An 18,020-nucleotide genomic window follows, 5' to 3' on the forward strand; every position below is an offset into this window, starting at 1 on the left:
TTACATGGACCCTAATAATCCGTTTGTAATCAGACTAGTAGCACAGTCAGAATAAAAAGGACACATGGCCATGTCAACGGGAATGAATTGGCCAAATCCGACTGAAACTTCATTCGGGTTTTAAGGGGTGGTTTAAACCTTTTCTAATCCATTCGACAGGACATATAAACACTCAATCAGATTGAAAATTGGAACTTTCTGCGCATGTGCAATGACAGAAATGGTGCAATGACCTAAGACGCATTGGAACAACTGTTGTTGTCGAAAAGTGTAATAAATGAACATGTCCAGAACTTGACGTTAACTTTTCCACCAGCCACTGTGGCTAGTTGTTTTCCAAAGTTACTAGCCACTCGGCATTTTCACTGGCCACAATTTTGATGGTCAATGCCAAGAGTGGCATTTTGACATCATTTTGTGTGTATTTGACTGTGTAAGCATAATGAGCAGCAAAAAAGAACTCAATTTAAGTACTGAGACAGAGGCGGCTTTATGTGAGCGCACTTAGGGTGTGACCACAAAACCTGCGGGGAACGAGTACAATTATGCACAATACGTGCAATATAATGTAGCTACTACTTGTCGTTTTTATTAATTCACTATATATCTATTTATAACCAGTGATTGTCAGCGTTTGTCTGTATCTGTCGGTGTGATGTGAATTGGTCTTAACTCTACAACAATAAAGAGAATTACCTTCACTATTCTTAAATGGAATTAGTGTTGTCACGGTACCAAAATTCCAGTAGTCGGTACCGATACCATGAAAATTTTACGGTTCTCGGTACCAATTTCGGTACCACAGCAAAATCTGTTGGAATTATTTTACTATTTTATATAGCCTATTTTAAAAATATTAAATATGATTTGGAGTGTGTGTGTTTGTGTGTGTATATAGGCTACCTCAATGAAATAAATTTTGAAATATAAAAAAAATAAATACATAAATGCTCAAACATCCATTTTGTACTGTTGAAAAAACAGCATATGCTGGTAAGGTAGGTTTTGAAGCTGTATGCTGGTCAAATGCTGGTCCCAAACTGGTCCTGCTGGTCCATGCTAGTCCTAAGCTGGTCCTGGACCAGCATAAACCAGCTCAAACCAGCATACCAGCTTCAAAACCTACTTTACCAGCATATGCTCGTTTTTTCAACAGGGGTAACAGACGTGCGTGTTTATTTTAGCTATTCCGTCAGAGAAACAACACACTACAGCCTGTAAAACTATGAAATAAATATCGGTACATAAAAGTAACCTAAATAATAAGACAGTTAAATATTATTTAAAAAATAATTCGTTTTTTATTTCCACACAAAGACGCGTCATATAGCCAAAGTCCCGTTATTACTTTGATATAGACTGCTTTGCGCTTTGAGAGGGATGTGGGACACGAGCAGGAAAGAGACAATTTCTCTTTAATAATATCTTCATGTTATCTCCTGATGTTACAAACAACGGAGCGTGTTTTATCCTCCGCAGGGGCAAGACATTCAGGCTATGTTGGACTTAGCGCTGCCAGAGAAAGCGAAAGTAAAAATCACTGGTGTGTGAAACGCGCTGTACAAATAAACTTGACGCGCCTTATAAAGTCTAATAACAAGCACAAACTCTGTTAAATAGAAATTGACGTGCAAGCAAAAAGGTTTCTGTCCTACGGTGCTTTTTCTACTTTACCACAGTAAAGAATGCGAATGGCCTATAGGCCTAAACGAGAAACGTTTATAATCCCCTGCCTGAGTGAAGATTTGGGAAAAGAAACAGATGTTCAGTGGAATAACTAATGGAATATTGTTAAATTCTCTGCTAATCAGGTGACCAGATCGCGATTCAGAAAACAGAATACGAAGCTTAAATGTATGGACTCACGTACCTCTCTCATTCGGCATTAACCAAAATGTTTCCATGGCTGCGATGTCACATTTAATTGTTAACCTATTACTTCTTCTGTAAACAAAGCTTTGTGCTTCACTCGTGTCATATTCACGTAAATACTGGCACAGCCCTATCAGTGGGTACCGAATATACCCGGATTCTCGGTACTACAGAAATGCTGGTATCGTCACATTTTCAAAATTTCAGTACCGACTTGGTACCGAAGTACCGGTACTTTTGACAACACTAAATGGAATACACATCTTCAGTTCATACACATCTAAAACCTTGTCCAAACTAATTCGTTTTCATTTGAAAACGCATCTTTTAATCTCCATTTTGGCGTTTTTTCAACAAAGATGGAGCTTTTTGGAAAAGCACTCCCAAGTGGATACATTTGAAAACGCAGTGACAGTGTGGACTGTGAAAACGGAGGTATTCTAAAATGATGGCGCATTTTTAGTCATGTGATGCATATTGAACCGATATATATATATAGATATATTAGATATACAATAGATATACTGGTATTATTGTGCCTGTGCTTTTCACTACCACACTGTTGCTAAAGATATGTTTCTTTGTACACTCTTCAAATAATAGTCCTGCAAAGATCCTGCACAGAAAATTTACTTACAATTTCTGTCTTGCGGCAAAACATGAGGGCAACTGCGTCCAAACATATATTGGTGACTGAGTTCGACCTGGACGCATCAGTGAATGGTGAAATATTTTGAGAGCGTTTTGAAACGTTTTATCCGGATTAATGTAGATATAGCCTAAATGTTTATATTTTCAGATGCCTCATTAGACATAAAATGGCAGTACGACTGCATGTCGAACTATATGGTTCTGTTCTATTTTTTAACACAGGAACTACTACACCAAATACCCCCTAATGCAAACAAAAACTTGACCTCAGCAACAGTTATTTTCTATTTACAATCCAAATTTTCATTATTAGCTGTTCTGGTCCATGGAGCATTAGAAAGAATTATGAACCATTTTAAATCACCACTGCATACTGCAACAAATAAACTACACCTCTTAAATCATAAATGCCCTATTTGTTTTTCTAAATGTGATCTATAGGGCTGACTGCCCACACATTTGCATGTGATCAGACTGAATCTAAATGCTTATTTTCAGTCATGCTTATTGGTTGCTTCAGTAATGCAGATATTAGTGCTCAACTACTGTACCTGTATGCAGCAATAGACATATAGCAACTAAATGTACTCATATGGTACATCGGACACCAAGAGGCCTCATCACATTTGGCATTAAAAAGTGTGTTGAGTAATCAGATTTATTGGTTTAAAACACATAAAATCGTCCATGTAAACACACCCAAGTGCTTTTATGTGGTCTAGGACAATTGAATTGCAATAGATAGCTATCTAATTACTTACAATGCAGTTTCATGGCAAGAGTAAACGGGGCCCAAGCAGTGGAGGAGGGTGGCATGAGGCGCTTTGTATCATGCCACCCTCACAACTGCCATTGCTGTTGTGTATGAAGTATAAATGTCAATGTTTCAATCGCTATATGAATTAGAGATGCATCAGTGGACTTGCCATCAATCAGAACTAGATGTTTTTGCTCCAAACACACGATCGCCAACCGGCTGGGGTTTTTTTTTGTTGTTGTTTGTTTTGTTTTGGCTGTCTGTTCCGGACTTGTACACAAACTACATAGCACTCATTTCCTAAAATGTCATTTGTGTGTAAATATTACAAAGTCTGTAAACAGAACGTTAACACAGGCCAGAGACGGGTCACACTGAAGCAACCCTTTATGCACACTTTGGCAATAGAATATATATTATATGAATAGAATAGAATAGAATAGAATAGAATAGAAAAGAATAGAATAGAATATTTGACTTGCGCATTCTGCATACGCCATCCACTGGAAGTTACTTATTTTAATTTATAAATTGTTAAATATGGATATTTTTCTTACAAAAACGCATCGCTTCGCTTCAGAAGGCCTTTATTAACCCACTGGAGTCATATGGATTACTTTTTTTATGCATGGATGCATTATTTTAGACTTCAAAACATGGCCCCCATTCACATTTTATTCCTGTGATCAAAGGTGAATTCAGCATCATTACTCCAGTCTTCAGTGTCACATGATTCTTCAGAAATCATTCTTATATGCTGATTTGCTGCTCAAGAAACATTTCTGATTACTATCAATGTTCATATTTTTGTGGAAACTGTGATACATTTTATTTCTATCATCTTTGATGAATATAAATATAAAATTAATATAAATTTCTTTACTGTCACTTTTGATCAATTTAAGCCTAATGTGTACTTGATGAATTAAAGAATTAATTAATTTCAACTTAAATGATTTTTAATCTGGTTTAAATCTTTTTTTTTTTTTTGCATAAAACTGATTGTTTATTGAGCTCTTTAAAACAGATTTTTAATTAAATTTAAGGTCTTCGTGTCATTTGGCGAGACCACACATGACATCATGTGGTGCGACTAATAATAACAATAACTGTAATAAATTAAAAATAAAATATCAAATTTCTGTGGCTGAAATATGAATCACTGATACAGCATACTTAAGTGAATGGTATTTTTAAAACATTTTTATCAGTTTTATGTGATTTACGGGAAAAATTTGTGTTAAACTACATTTAAGAAGGCAACTTTGAAGTTATAGAGTATAAATATAAGGTGATTCTTTACAGAATCTCAAACGAACTGCAAATACTTCTAAACACTTTAATGAACTTGTAACTTGTAAAAAAAAAAGAAAGAAAAAAGTTAAGCATGATGAATTAATTTTAAGATAAATCACGGTTGCACCATATGACATTTTTTAAGGCTATGGCCATTTCATCTAGATAAAAAAAAAACAAATTTAAGTGAACTGACTGTTTTTAGAAAAGTTTCGATGGCATTTTCTTTTCCCCTTACCTCTGTATAATGCGTATTAAAGGGTCATGAAACCCCAGAGCTGTGAACAGATATGTATAGGCTGTACATCATTGAAAACACTAAAAAGGTACTCATTAATTTTATTTAAAAATTACAATTATTTATTTTTGCATTTTTCAGAGCGATTTCTAACTTCCGGTTTGAAAAGCAAAGTCGGAGCAACGTCACAAATTCTGACGTCATCGTGTACCACCGGCAAAGATCCGGAGTGCTGGTTGGCTCCAAGTATGGGCTGGTCGAACATGCTGACGTCAACAGTTTCTGCATTTATGCATGACTTAAAGCTCATTTAATCCAACCACTGCGCTGTAGTATGCATACGATTATAATTGCGGTATTATGCATGAGGAAGTATCACTTCTCTCATCTCGGTCTCTTGTCATTCAGAGACATATCGTTGGTGTTCGTTTCCTCAGTGCTACAACACAATGTGTTTTCCTGCGACGCGACCAGAGCAGAGGTTTGTGTGCATGTGGATTGTTTTGCTGTAATCTACCAGCACAAATGGAAAATATGTTCGCATGAGATCGCATTACAGCAGAGAATTCAAATGTCACAAAAGTGCGGCTCATTAACCTCTGCGTTCAAACACGCGAACCAAAGGCTATGTTTCCCTCAGCACAGCAGCACATGTGTGCTAAATGATTAGCGCGCATAACAATCACGATATTATCGCAGACGATATCGCACACTCCTAGTGTTTCCTTGGTTACCGCTGTACACAAAGCAGCACTGCGCTTATAAACACTACTTTAAAGGGTCATGAAACCCCCGTTTTACCCTGACATTCACGCGTTTTATCATTGCATAGGATTTACCGGTAGGTCTATTTTCCTTACAAATGCTCTACAAAGGCATCGTTTATGTTGTTTGGAGTGCTGTGGGCTTATATTTTATAAATATGTAACTCACTGACGGAAGGCTGCTTTCAATTTCCACGTGCGCTTTGTGAAGGGTGGCTGTGTGCAATTCCGTTTAAGTGTTAAAATGTAGCCTACTTGCAGCTCAAAATGTTTTTATGACGCAAAATGAATGTAAACACAATCAGTTAGATGTCTTAAAGGATTAAACAGACAGGACAAAAACATCTTATATTTCAAAAGAGATCTGTGCATTATTGTGTATGCAGCTTATTCCTCCGCTGTCTATGATGACATCAGTAATAAACAACCGTAAAGCTGAGAAAGAGAAAAATCTAATGTTTTTTGAATGGAAAACGTTCAGATACTCTTAAATATGGAAAGCACTCTTTGTTTATTGCTTGTAATGTTTCGTTGTTCCTCTTTATTATTGTTTATTAGACTACTTGCTTTTATGTTTTGAAGCTGTTTATAGCCTATATTTAAAAATCTTACCATACAAATTTTATTAATTATTTTTTTAAACTAGTAATTATTTAAAAAATAATTATAATTACATAGACTATGTATTAAATAAATAAAAAAAAGTTTATGAAACTAATTCATTACTAAGAAAAAAAGTGGATCAAGAATCGTTTTGGAATCGGATCGTGACTCCCAGAATCGGAATCGTATCAGATCGTGAGGTGCCTAAAGATTCCCAACCCTATAATTTAGGTTATAAAAAGCTTTATTAAGGTAAAAATAATAATAATAATAATTTAAACTTATTGGAAAAGATCATTTCCATCAACCACCACACAAAATATGAAGAATATCTAAAACTTTAGGAGTGAGCTGCCTATGGCAGCCCAAAACCTGCTAAGGTACCAATACAATAAACAGTGGTTGCCTACAATTTCAAATGGCTATAGATAATTTTTGTTTAAGGCTAGTTTGGTCCATAATAGAGCAAACAAACAACAAATAATTTTGCTATCTTTAGACATTTCCAAACATTTATTTCTGACCACATTTAAATAATCATTTGACTGAGATATTCAAAAACAGATTTGCACTGCCACTATTAACACAGAATTAGAGTCTGTGTCCACTGTACACTGTAAGCCAGTTTTCAACAGTCCACCAAACCTTTATAGAACTAAACTGAATATAAAATTGTGAATCTAAATAAATATGCACGTTGCATATAAATGCTGAAACTTAGTTATAAACCCTCACAAATAAACATTAAAAAAGCTTTTTAAAGAACTTTTCACTGCATAATTGGGCATATTATGCTGTGCTCCTATTGAGAAGCTCAGACAAAAGCCCTCTCTGGCAGTGTGAGACCTTGCACTTTACCATTACAAACACACTTCCTGGCATTCATGTCACTAAAGTTCCTTCCAAGAAATAATCAAACCCGGATACTAATAGAATGAAACAAATATTTGAGGAATTGCTGCACATTTTAAAACTAAACTCTCCCAGATTCAACAAGCTAGTCATCAAATGGATAAGCCTATTATTTAGCAAGTATTTTACTGAAAACATCCTTTTAAAACATTAATAATTATTTGACATATTTCCTTTTTTCATATTTGTCATAAAACACGTACACACACACACAAACAAACAAACAAACAATCAAAAAACAATTAGAGTTTTGTATTCTGAAAAACAGGTTGCATAGCTTCTGCTTCAGGTTTTTTTGCATGTACTACATGCATACGCGTCTCTGCATTCTCCTACAGCAGGGAGACCAGTTTTCCAGTTTGGTCACGTGACATTCAACACAAAGCCCATGGTTTCCTGCAAGTTGTTGACACCACACTAACTTTGATTTGACAGGCAAATGTTTAAATATTCAAATTTTAAAACTAAATTAAATAGTAAAAATAACAGTAAAAAAAAGCTCAACTACTTTTTCAAGAATTTCAGCCTTTTAATTACACTTTTTACTTATTACAATGTAAAAATGCTTACAACACTAACATAATGCGGGAAGAAAATAAATTAAAAACAAACTAAAACATGTCAATCACAGAGGAAGTCTATTCTGTCTGTATGAATCTCATTTTTCATATGTTTTCAATAAGCAATTTTTTGCATACAAGTCAATCAGCTGTCAATCATATTTAACACACTTTTTGCTGCAAATCCCTTTAATCTGCTTTGATTCCCCTCCACCCTCCCAAACCAGCCACAACCAATAGACCGTCTGAAAGCTCTGCTCTCGACAGCGTAAGATCGCAGATCTATGCTGCAAGACATGAACGAACACACTCAGAAAAACAAACTGGATCAGCCTTTGTTCCTGTGTCTAGCTGTCAGAAAGCAACATGACTTTGTGTCGTTGATTGCAAACAAAGTGAAATTCATGTACAGATAGGTCATGAACATTTTTGAAGACTTGAAAATCTTGTTCAGTGGTTGCAAACATGTTGAGAGATGGCCGGTTTAATCTGCTATCCTTTGAAAAAAAACATTCATATACCGAATATTTAGGCCAAGCAGATTTTTAAAGCTGAAAGCCCTAAACATGTCTGCATTTACAGTGAGAAACTGGTGGGTTGATATATATATATTCGCTTGATCATGATTTAATTGTCTGTCAACAAGAAACAGGAAAACTATGGCACAGGTCAAAGCAGACTGTTAGAGGACAAAGGCAGCACATTTGATTTCAAATAGCCCTTCCGTCAGCAGTGGTCAACCGTGGTTGTAAATAATTCACAGAGGCATCTGCATCTTGGGCAACAGTGGCTGCAACCTGCCTATGTCATGGAAGTCCAGTAGGCGAGGATCAAAATACACTGCGAAGCAACACAAGGTCAACCTATCAATCACACATTAGCGCTTTAGGTGAAATAAAAAAAGGGAAGAATCAAATTATAATGTGTTTGTATCATCAAGATTGCATGGATCAATACAGAATAACTTTAAACGAAAGACTTTCCATTTTTAAACCCCTCTTCCTGTGTACGGAAAGTCCAATCTTTTTTTGTAGCCCATCTGACATTCTGTTTGAATATTAGCGCTGTGACTTTACTTAATGGGGTGAATGAGTGTCGTTTTATAACAGTGCGACACACTGCACAGCAAATGGGTTCATACCGACATTTGATACTGGGACAAAAACATCCATCCAACTGGCATTAAATAAACATGGTACAGCCGAGAACACTGATTACATCTGGGTAAAGATACCACGGTAAGATAAACCAACTAAGGAAGACTAAGGTCAAGTACAGTAAGGCAGAAGTTGTGACACCTACTTATTTTGCATGTTTTCTTCCTATTGCAACAAGAATACACACATGTGCCCACCGTAAACCAGGATATTTGATCAGCTAAGAACAACAAAAGGAAAAGCTGAACCACCCCATACGGTACTGTAAAATAAGAGATTGCATATTTAACAACAATAATAACAGTTATAATTATTATTAAAGGGTTAGCTCACCCAAAAATGAAAATTCTGTCATTTATTACTTACTCTCATGCCGTTCCACACCTGTAAGACCTTCGTTAATCTTCGGAACACAAATTAAGATATTTTAGTTGAAATCCGATGGCTCCGTGAGGCCTTCATAGCGAGCAATGACAGTTCCTCTCTCAAGATCCATAAAGGTACTAAAAGCATATTTAAATCGGTTCATGCGAGTACAGTGGTTCAATATTATTATAAAGCGATGAGGAAAAAAAAAAAAATAATAACGACTTATTTAGTGATGGCAAAACACTGCTTCAGGAAGCATCAGAGCATAATGAATCAGTGTATCGAATCATGATTCAGATCGCGTGTCAAACTGCCAACGGCTAAAATCATGTAACTTTGGCGCTCCGAACAGCAGATTCGATACACTGATTCATTTATGATCCGATGCTTTCTGAAGCAGTGTTTTGCCATCACTAAATAAGTCGTTATTTATTTTTTTATTTTTTTCTCATCGCTTTATAATAATATTGAACCACTGTACTCGCATGAACCGATTTAAATATGTTTTTAGTACCTTTATGGACCTTGAGAGAGGAAATGTCATTGCTCCCTATGGAGGCCTCACAGAGCCATCGGATTTCAACTAAAATATCTTAATTTGTGTTCTGAAGATTAACGAAGGTCTTACGGGTGTGGAACGGCATGAGGGTAAGTAATAAATGACAGAATTTTCATTTTTGGGTGAACTAACCCTTTAATAATAATTTTATAGAACAGCATAGAGCTGCATGATTAATCGAAAAATGATCGCGATCTTGATTCAAACACCCACAAGATCTTATTTTATTAATGACAACAGTTCGCCAGCGTCTTTTAAACCGTTGACAAAATCATACAGTGTTTGTGCTGCCGTGCTGAGCCAGAGAGAGCAGTTTTGAACCACAGTAGTTATTTCTGTGTTACAAATATTTCAATTACCACAGAAGTACTGAGATAACAGTTTAAAGTTAGGATATAAACACTGATGTCTACAATAGCGATCTAGTAGAGCAAGCTACTAGATCTAATAGAGCAAAGCACCTTTTGAAATGAACCTGGCGCTTATAACAGTTGTATTACATCTTACGCCACTAGGTGGCAACAAGTGACTTAAAAAATTTATTTGTCATTGAATCATTCATTCAAAAGATTCATTCAAAAATACTGATTCATCCAGTAATGAAACAAGTAATGAGTCACTGAATTGATTCAAAACCATAAAAAAAAAAATAATAATTCAAATTAATTAAACAATTTTCCAGCAATTAATATTTTGTCAGAACCTCTAGTAAACTGAATGATATTTTGTTTAGTTTTATATTTAGAATCGTGGGAGAATCGTGATCTCTATTTGAAACCAAAAAAATCATGATTCTGAATTTTATCCAGAATCGTGCAGCTCTTGATCAGCAATAAAATTACAGTACTACTATTTATGCATGCATTACAGTAATACTATTTATGCATGCATATCTTGGCTTTCAAATGTTAAACCAAAGGGCTTTTATTTTTGGTGGGAAAACCTGTTGATAACTGATTTAGAAACCAATTTGGGAAGACGGTTGGTGGTATGGCGGTGGATACTGTTTTAAAATGCATGCTATAAGCGACCCATGCACAGCACTTGCAGAAATGTAGTTCATGTGGAGCAGCATTTACTGTGAACCGAGCCGCTGAAAACACCATCAAATTCTGAGCATCATTTCTCCCTCTGGATTTCCACACAATCAGATAAGAGATCATACACAATAAATGTACTAAAACACATACAATTCACAGATCTTTAGTTGCAGTTTGTAAAATAAATAGTGAAATGACTCCCGATTAACTCTTTAACCTGGAAGTGAAATAGACTTAGGGCTTCAAATGTGCAATAATGTGAAATTAATTTGTTCAACCCTTTGACGATCATACCAGTGTGATCACTCTAGGCTGGTAAGAATGCTCAGCTGCTAAATTCAAATGTGCTTTCGTGCTTTGGCTGGAGCACAGCCAGAGATGGACATCGTATATCACAACTCTTCAGTGTTTTCAACCACATAATGTTTATTTTAGGCTTCAGACATTTAAATACACACAAATACTAGCAATAAATCCATTTATAGTGTTTTAAATACACAGCGATATCTATGGAAGTGACAATAATAATCTTTTCAATTATAATTTGTCGACATATTTAACAGGGGTGACACAAATGACACAAATGTCACTATTCCATTCAAATTTTGATTCAATTCAGTTCGATTCAATATCGATTATTTTGGATATATAACAGGTACAGTACATGGCAAATTTTCTCATGAAAAAAAAATCTCTCAACTAATACTGTAAACACGTTACATTACACTACACGTTACACTACATTACTATATAATATTGAAGGTTAAAATTAACTGATTTGTAATTACATTAAACCCAAGGAAGTTTTTATAATAATAAAGTTATAATAATAACTTAATATAAACTTTAAAATGGTGGCTGTCATACAAACTTGATGGATTTATTCAAACATGCATTAAATATTGAAGAACATAAAAATTATAATGAATATGTAATATGGTGCATATATTTATATGGTGCATATGTTTGTTTTGAATGTCTACTAAGCTAGTGAAGCTATTGGTTTATTTACAGTTGTTGCACTGACACACAGTTATTTAATAAATAATTCACTACATTTGTGTCTGTTTGTTATTTTGTTTTACAAAGTTAAGAAAGTAATGTTTAAGTCAAGCCTGATGCCTTGCACAAAAGAATGATCCCAGTCTCTTCAACACAGTGAGACGCAAAGTTTTCTTAGGTAATTCAGTACTTTTTTTTTTTTTTATTATTACCTGAATAACGGATCAGTATTCTGTATCGGCCAATACTGAATCCCAGGTATCGGAATTGGTATTGGCAAAAAAGGCAGATCGGAGCATCACTAGGGCTGCACGATATATTTCACGATACCAAAAATAACATTGAAATCACACTTAAATGCGATTCTTAGTGCGATTATGAAGTATGGCTCCAAATGCTAATCCATCTGAAAGCACTGCGAGTTTGACTCGCTTATAATGTACATCTGAAAAAGCAACACGCGTCAAACATCTTTCCAGGCATGAGAAGCATTTATTAACATCTTGTCCAACAAAAGACATCATTTAATAACATGCTTTTACTCCAAATTCACTTCATAACGGCAGTTGAGCATCCTTCTGTGAGATGATGTGGCTTCTTACACAGAATTAGACAGTCGTGTTTATTACTCATGTTTAATCAAAGCGTATCGATCTTCTGTTTATTCAGCTACAGTGATAGTATAGCATCCATAGGGATTTCCTGGAATTGAGGCGTGTTATCTTCTTCTGTGGAAGGGCATATTTGGAGATTCTGCATGAGAGCGCCCTCTGGCTTTCAGATGGAAAAGCATTTACTACTGACAAGTACAGCTCTGACAAGCTGTGCATGCAAATCGCAAATCGCATGCAATAATATTTGCGATAAATTGCAATATATCTTGCAGCCCTATTGCATGTTATAGATCAACTAACATGATTGATAATAATGGCGTTTAAACGACAAAACACATTCACTTACACATATTTGAGAATCTGAATATATTGAATAGTTCATGATATGGTAACAGGTTTGTGAATATTTTGAATAAAAAAGGAAAAACTGAATAAAGGCAATACATCTGTCATACAGTGCTATTGTGGCTGCGGTGTGTCACATGACAAGCATGGCGCATCACCATGGAAATAATATTATGAATATGATACGTTCTAAAAAAACGGTCACCTTAAAAACTCACGCTGTGGGCTCAGCTAGCATATTTTAAACTTGCGTATGAAAGAGTTCATCCAAATGACCATGTAGAAAGACTTCATTATTCCAGAAATTAGAAAGAAAATTGAAATAAAAAGAAGAAAGAGCAACCAACAGTTTGTGACCATTTCCTTTTGCACCTTCATAACAGACAATAGCCTTGTACTAGTATGTTCACTCATCACATATGTGACCCTGGAGCACAAAACCAGTCATAAAGGTACATTTTTGAAATGGACATTTATTCATCTTCTTAAAGCTGAATAAATAAGCTTTCCATTGATGTATGGTTTGTTAGAATTTGACAATATAGCCAAGATACAACTATTTGAAAATCTGGAATCTGAGGGTGCAAAATAAATCAAAATATTGAGAAAATCACCTCTAAAGTTGTCCAAATGAAGTCTTTAGCAATGCATATTAATACATTTTTGCTATATTTACGGTAGGAAATTTACAAAATATCTTCATGGAACATGACCTTTACTTAATATCCTAATGATTTTTGGCATAAAAGAAAAATCGATAATTTTTACTCATACAATGTATATATAATGCTACAAATATACCAGTGTGATGTATGACTGGTTTTGTGGTCCAGGGTCACATATGTACAAAAAAAGAACTAAGCAAGTAAGATAAAGGTGAACATACTTTTCAGTGAAAATCTTTTTTTAGTCACACAACAAAAACCAGCCACTGTATAATCCAAATGCACATTTATCGATTTGCCCATCAGCGACCGTGCTGTGGCTTTACAAAAGAGGATTTCAGGAGTAAATGTATGTTATCCACAACACAGAAAGATCTTTGTTTTGGGGATTTGTTTTAGAAGTTGTGTCACTGCACAATGACCCCAGCTAAGCTGTCCGGGTGTTATACAAGGGAAATAAATGTAACCCCTCTTACTCACAACAGCTGTGCTGACAGATTACAAAGAATAAGACAGTGGAAGAGGAACCACCATTACTTCGGTTCTGCACTCCAGTCAGTAGGCTATGTAGTCTAAAACAGTAAAACAATCACAAGCACACATAACGCTGTGCATAAGTATGTCATTTTAATGCATACTGCCAAATGATGATGCATTCTGGAAGGCACACAAACTTTTTTTGTTTGCTTTAAATGTTAATCGTGCAAGACACTCAATTCCAAAGCTCTCATGAAAAACAGTATTTACTTATAATAGCTGGTAATTACTTACAGGAAAAACAGATACAGGAAACAGAAGCCAAAACAAAGTTTGGAAGTTCAACTAAGAAGTCTGCAGTCAACATTATAACATAAAATAAAGCGCATTACTTCACACTTCTGGTATGTTATCATTCATCAGATCTGAGGCACTGTGACCACCACTCAAAAAGTTAAAACTGTTATTATGATTTATTGTTATTATTTGTTGTAATAATAATAACAACAACAACAACAACACCAACAACAAATGTATCTTGTTACAACTTTTAGGTTGTAGGTTTACTTCAACTTCCAGGTAAGAGGTTTACCAGTGGTTTTATATTTCTAACATGTACTGGCATGGATGTATTGATGTATTAAGTGTGTTTGCTAACTGCTACTGCTGCTGTCTACAAAATGTAACCCCATGCCAAAACTCAAGTGTGGATTTGTAATGCATCAACACAAGCTACAAGCGTAAGCTTTTCACTCTAATGCTTTGATTTCAACCAGAGCACATAGCTCAATCAGCGCGTTCATAAAAGGATTAGACTAGAAATTGAAAAATAATAAATAAAAAAATCATACAATTCATGTTATCCTGACAAAACAATCCATTTGAAAACAATAACAAATAATACAGCATTTCACCTACTAAGTAAAATATATCTATATAAGAAAAACACCGTTTCTGTCATTCTGCATTGATAGATCTATAGGAACTTCATTAAATAAATTCACAAATTCCTCTTTAAGCTTCCCGTTTCTCTGTGTGCGTTTAGTCAGAAGTTGCCAGTTGTGATTTATTTTAGGAGTCGTGGCGTTTAAGGCATAATTTACATTCGACTGGGCAAGCGCTCAAACTTGATTCTCTCAGCAGGCATAAACTCATGCCTGGGCAAAACTTTTGTGAAAGCTCACATGCAGCATACAAAATCAAACTGTTCAATTATTTCTCATTTCTGAACAGTAGCAAGCATGGTCCAAATACAGACAAAACATCCAGTAACATTGTGAAGTAACTCTATTAGACATTGAGTTGTGTAACACAAGAATACAACACAAATCCGTAAACACAATTCAAACAACAATCAGGTGAAAGGTTCCTCATATCACTACGAGCAGGTATGCTCATCCCATTAGTTAACACCGATTCCTCTGAGAGAGCATGTGCAATGTGACCCATAAGATATGGTTTCTTATGTTACCCAGATGCTCCTGAATACTTCTGCCTATAGACTGATATAAATACCGAAGCGATGTGCTCAAATATAACATTGTATTGATTAATTGTCTCTGTAGCCAAAAGAGTACAGGGCTGTGTGGGCAAGTGTGATCCAGGATGAGGGATGTAGTGGGAACACAGAGTACAGGCACAGACTGTGCCTCTTATGCATTTTTCAATAAAAGCAAAATTCAAACCTTGATCACAGTCTGTATAGAAACATACACTGTTGCCTTGCTATTCCTTAAATACTCCTATATATATATAATCATATAAAGGTGCACATTAAATATGCTCATGTAACTTCAGCCATATCTTATCTAATGTTCTCACATGCAAATATGACCTTTGGCCTAGCCGGCCTTATCAAATGATTTTTTTTTCCCTTTTTAAATTACTCATGTACTGATATACATAAATGTAACAGTGCTTATCCATAATTAAAAAATAAGAGCTACCAGTAGAGGGGGTTTACATGCAACATATAAAACATGCATGCATGCATACATGAGCAGCAGCAGCAGCCAGCACAATGATATTGGCCAATATTATATGAACATACAGTAGTTCAATACACCACTAGTGTGCTTTCTCAACTCTACCGAACAGGTCTTCATGTTGGAAACTTGTCAGACCAGTCACTGAGAAAATAAGCTGCACAATCCTGGCAGTAAACGCTGCTCCTGTATGGTGCATGCTCAGATTATATTCAGATGGTGTTATGTAGCTATTTTACGAGAAACCAGAGAATTCGATCTCAATGCGGAGTAACACGAGAAACAGCCTCCGGTGGCACATACATACACAGAGAAAAAAAAAAAAAAACATGTCATGATACAAACGAACACTCTGTACATGCATATTGCATTTAAAGGGGTCACCACATATTAATTCCCACCTGAGGAGCAGGAGATGAGGAACACTCCAAACGCCAGCTTTGTTGCAGGTCCCATTTTTCAATCTTCTGTCTTGTCCTACAAAATCCAAGAGTCTCTGCATTCAAGTTTCCCCTCGAATTACTGATCAGCAGTCAGTGAAACACATCCATGTCACCGAGTCAGTGATATATGGCAGTGCACAAATCCAATGGCAGTTTATAGTCCTCAGATTTAGCGATTGGGAAAACGGCATCAAAGAGTCCACTGGTGATAGTTCGCGCAGACGAGCTTTTAGAAATAAAGTTATCTATGACTGTCCAAGCAGTTTTCCTGAAAAACCATATCAATAACGAGGAAATTCCAACGCGTACGAATACTATATATACAATGTTGCCCTGCCGCGCGCTCAGAATAAACGAGCCCGTTCAATAAGATCTTTCAGTAAATGGGACAGCTCCCATTTCCAATGAATAGAGCTGGACAACCTATGCATAGAACCCGCCATAAAATATATATAAAATATTGTTATTGATGCAATGAAACAAATATTTCGAGCAGAGCAATGTCTCTAAATCACACCCACCTGAAAAGTCTATGACAGTACACTAAATGCATGCACATTTACCGGGATAAAAATATAATCACCATCCCTAAACGATATTTCCGCATCACGCTTACTTCACTTTTTATATATATATTTATAAATATAATTTATGTAGTACAACTGAGCATAGATAAAGTGAAATAAATGGGGTCACGCGCACGATTCAGCGCACGCGCGAGCTCAAGTTGACAGTGAAGGACTTAAATATGGCCAAACGCGCTATATCCACATTCCCTTCGGGTGTTAATGACTCAAATCTGCATTTACCAACCTCACAAAGCTTTTCCAGAGCTGCTAAGGTAGGTAGTTAAAACAAGCAGTCGTTTTAAACTAAGACATGTCGACGGCTGAATAAAGCTTAGCATGTAACGTTACAGCCTCCGAAATAACTTCATCAGCCCCGTCGGGAATATGACGCCAAAAATTAGACGGAATTGACAGATAACGGCACTAAATGTAATCCTTCAATATGTATTTTCCCGGTGTTCGCAGTCAGTTGACTTTTAAGAGCGGTCGGAACTCAATTTATCGCGATTTCACTCTCCGTTGCTGTCAGTCACCGTTGGCTTACTGTATTCAAGATGGACGCCCGGGCGGATTGTTTTTGTTTTTTTCTGTCCTCCACTGCCTTTACCCGCCCATTTTTTTACGTATGCGCAGTACCGTACCGATTGACAAGCGTTTTACCCAATCAGAATCGCATATGTAAATTATTGAAACCAACCACAGTGCCGGGTTCACATAAACCCAGCCCTCTCTATGAGGGGTTTGTATGTGGCAGCAGAGTGACGAAGGTAGGCAGTGAAATATTCACTGTATGTTAATAGTAGTGTAGGATACTATCATACCTGTGATGTAACACCCTATGATTTATAAAAAGGCGAATTCAAATGCAGAATTGTCTGTTTTTATTTTATGTTGCACATATTGGGGAGACCAGGGCTAGTTCTCACATGGGGAAGTTGTCACCAGTTTTATAGCTTAATAACTATACCCTAAGGTTTTGAGTCAAAAGTCCACTTACAGAAGTGTGTGTTTTCTCTGTGCATAGAACCTGCCATCAGTTGTATCTAAAATATTGTTATTAATGCTAATAGGAACTAAGCAGAGCAATGCCTCCAAATCAGCTGAAAAGGGCAGTTGACTAAATGTATGCACATTAACAGGGA

General features: G+C 35.9%; 1 protein-coding gene across 2 annotated transcripts in view; it reads right to left on the bottom strand.

Moving 5' to 3' along the window:
- Positions 1 to 17,452, bottom strand: part of acvr2aa (activin A receptor type 2Aa) — a 65,199-nt gene extending 47,747 nt beyond the window's left edge. For both annotated transcript variants that reach the window (XM_048193595.1, XM_048193594.1), the window contains exon 1: positions 16,268 to 17,452. In XM_048193595.1, coding sequence (XP_048049552.1) covers positions 16,268 to 16,322 — 55 coding nt within the window. In that variant the 5' untranslated portion in view covers positions 16,323 to 17,452. The remainder of the gene's footprint in view (positions 1 to 16,267) is intronic.
- Positions 17,453 to 18,020: the final 568 nt, after the last annotated feature.

This window comes from Megalobrama amblycephala, linkage group LG6 (assembly GCF_018812025.1).
Source record: "Megalobrama amblycephala isolate DHTTF-2021 linkage group LG6, ASM1881202v1, whole genome shotgun sequence".
NCBI lineage: Eukaryota > Metazoa > Chordata > Actinopteri > Cypriniformes > Xenocyprididae > Megalobrama > Megalobrama amblycephala.